The sequence below is a fragment of the Pygoscelis adeliae genome, unplaced genomic scaffold (genome assembly GCF_000699105.1).
Source record: "Pygoscelis adeliae isolate BGI_AS28 unplaced genomic scaffold, ASM69910v1 Scaffold34, whole genome shotgun sequence".
Classification (NCBI taxonomy): Eukaryota; Metazoa; Chordata; class Aves; order Sphenisciformes; family Spheniscidae; genus Pygoscelis; species Pygoscelis adeliae.
The window spans coordinates 1,760,888-1,762,525 of record NW_008824658.1 but is presented as its reverse complement, the minus strand read 5'-3'; the positions used below and the strand labels follow the sequence as shown (position 1 = coordinate 1,762,525).

Here is a 1,638-nt window from a genome sequence, read left to right as displayed (position 1 = left end):
GAGGGGCAGATCCCTGTGTGGGAGGGGGCAGGATGCGGGCAGAAGGAAGGAGCAGGGTGGGAGGGGGGCCCGGCAGTACCCTGCCGTAGTGAGCCTTGTAAGCCTTTAGGATCTGCTGCCTCTGGGCGTTGCTCCTCTGTGTCACCACCTCGATGATGGCCCCTTCGTCTGTGCCTGCAATGACAGCAGTGATGCTGGGGAGAGCCGCGGGGGCCAGCAGAGCCACACCATGTCACCCCTGACCGCGGGCACATCGCCACCCCCACCCCTGCAAACCGGGGACGTGGGGAAGGGAGAGCTCCCACAGCTCCAAAACCATCTCTCCATTCCCCCCGGGGCTTTCACGCAGCCCTGCGTGGGCCAGGGTGGGTTTTCCGCCCCAGAAGCTGTTGAGGAGCAGCAGGAAGGGGCTGGGCACGTGGCCTCTGCTTACCCAGGCCCTTCATCGCCTTCCTCAGCACCTGCGCATCCCCGTCGTCGTTGAAGCTTCCCGTGGGCTGCACGGTTCCTCGCAGCTGTGGATGCACAGAGGGGTTTGGGTTCATCCCCGAGCTGCGTGGGATGGAGGGATGGAGAGAGAGAGAGGGATAGAGAGAGGGAGGGAAGGTGCAACCCGGCAAGCCGAGGCCAAAGCAGGTCGTGTGTTAGTGCAAGCACCTGGGGCTCAGTGAGGATGTCCCCGCCACTGTCACCCCTTCCATCGAGGGGCAAACCGTAGCCAGGCCAGCAGAGAGCAGGGAGAAGACGGCAACAGACAGTCCCTGGAGTCTTGGTGTCCTGCTCGGTGTTATACCCGCCTCCGGGACACCTTGGCCGGGGCTGGCCACATCAGCTGAGAGCCAGAAGAGGAGTCGCTGAAAGGGTGCCCGCTCCTGCCCTGTAATTCTACCCTCCTGTGTCCTTAGAGCTCCCAGCACATCTCCATCCTCCTTATGCACCTAGGGCTCAGGGTGTCTTTTCTGCACATCCCAAAGCACCCTTTTGTGGGTGCTTCCAGCTGCATGCAGGGTGCCAGCACCTCATGGCACAGCCGTGCCCCAGCCAGCCCTGGCGTCGGGGTGGGCTGCCCCGGGGAGCAGGAGGTCTCCGGCGGGCACCAGAGCCAGGGCTGCACGTGATGCATTGCACAGACATGCAGGGCCTGCCACCGCGAGGGAGGGAGGCCTCAGAGAGAGGAGGGGGTTAGTGGAGCCCGCGGGGGGCGGCCAGCCCTGCTGGGGTTACATCCCGCCAACATCGTGCCCCAAAACTGGAAAATGGTGTTGAGAGAAGCCGCAGAGCGAGAGGCAGAGTGGAGATGCGGGGCTGGCCGTGCCCCACAGCAGAGAAGGAGCAGCCGGGGGTCCCAAGCTGGCAGGGAGCAGAGTTGGAGTACAGAGGGGCTGGGGGGTGCTGACCTCTACTTTGGCCACCGCGCTAAGCTCCCACATCCGATAGGCCACCTGCGCCGCCTCGGGGAAGAACTCACCTGCAGCACTGCAATGGGAGGGCAAGGACAGGGGACAGTGAGCTGTGGGGACCCTGTGCCCCACCAGCAGCCGCCCCCCGCCCAGCCCTGCGCCCCATCCTGCCCCTCCACGAGGGGTGTTTTGTACCCGCCGGGTGCCGGGCCCGGGGGCAGGCGGGCAGGAGCCGGGC

At 65.4% G+C, this 1,638-nt stretch overlaps 1 protein-coding gene across 2 annotated transcripts in view; it reads right to left on the bottom strand.

Moving 5' to 3' along the window:
• The window catches only part of ANXA6 (annexin A6), a 14,292-nt gene that overhangs the window by 6,445 nt on the left and 6,209 nt on the right, over positions 1-1,638 (bottom strand). For both annotated transcript variants that reach the window (XM_009322635.1, XM_009322634.1), the window contains 3 exons: positions 1,398-1,476; positions 434-515; positions 80-174 (listed from right to left, as the gene is read on the bottom strand). In XM_009322635.1, coding sequence (XP_009320910.1) covers positions 80-174; positions 434-515; positions 1,398-1,476 — 256 coding nt within the window. The remainder of the gene's footprint in view (positions 1-79; positions 175-433; positions 516-1,397; positions 1,477-1,638) is intronic.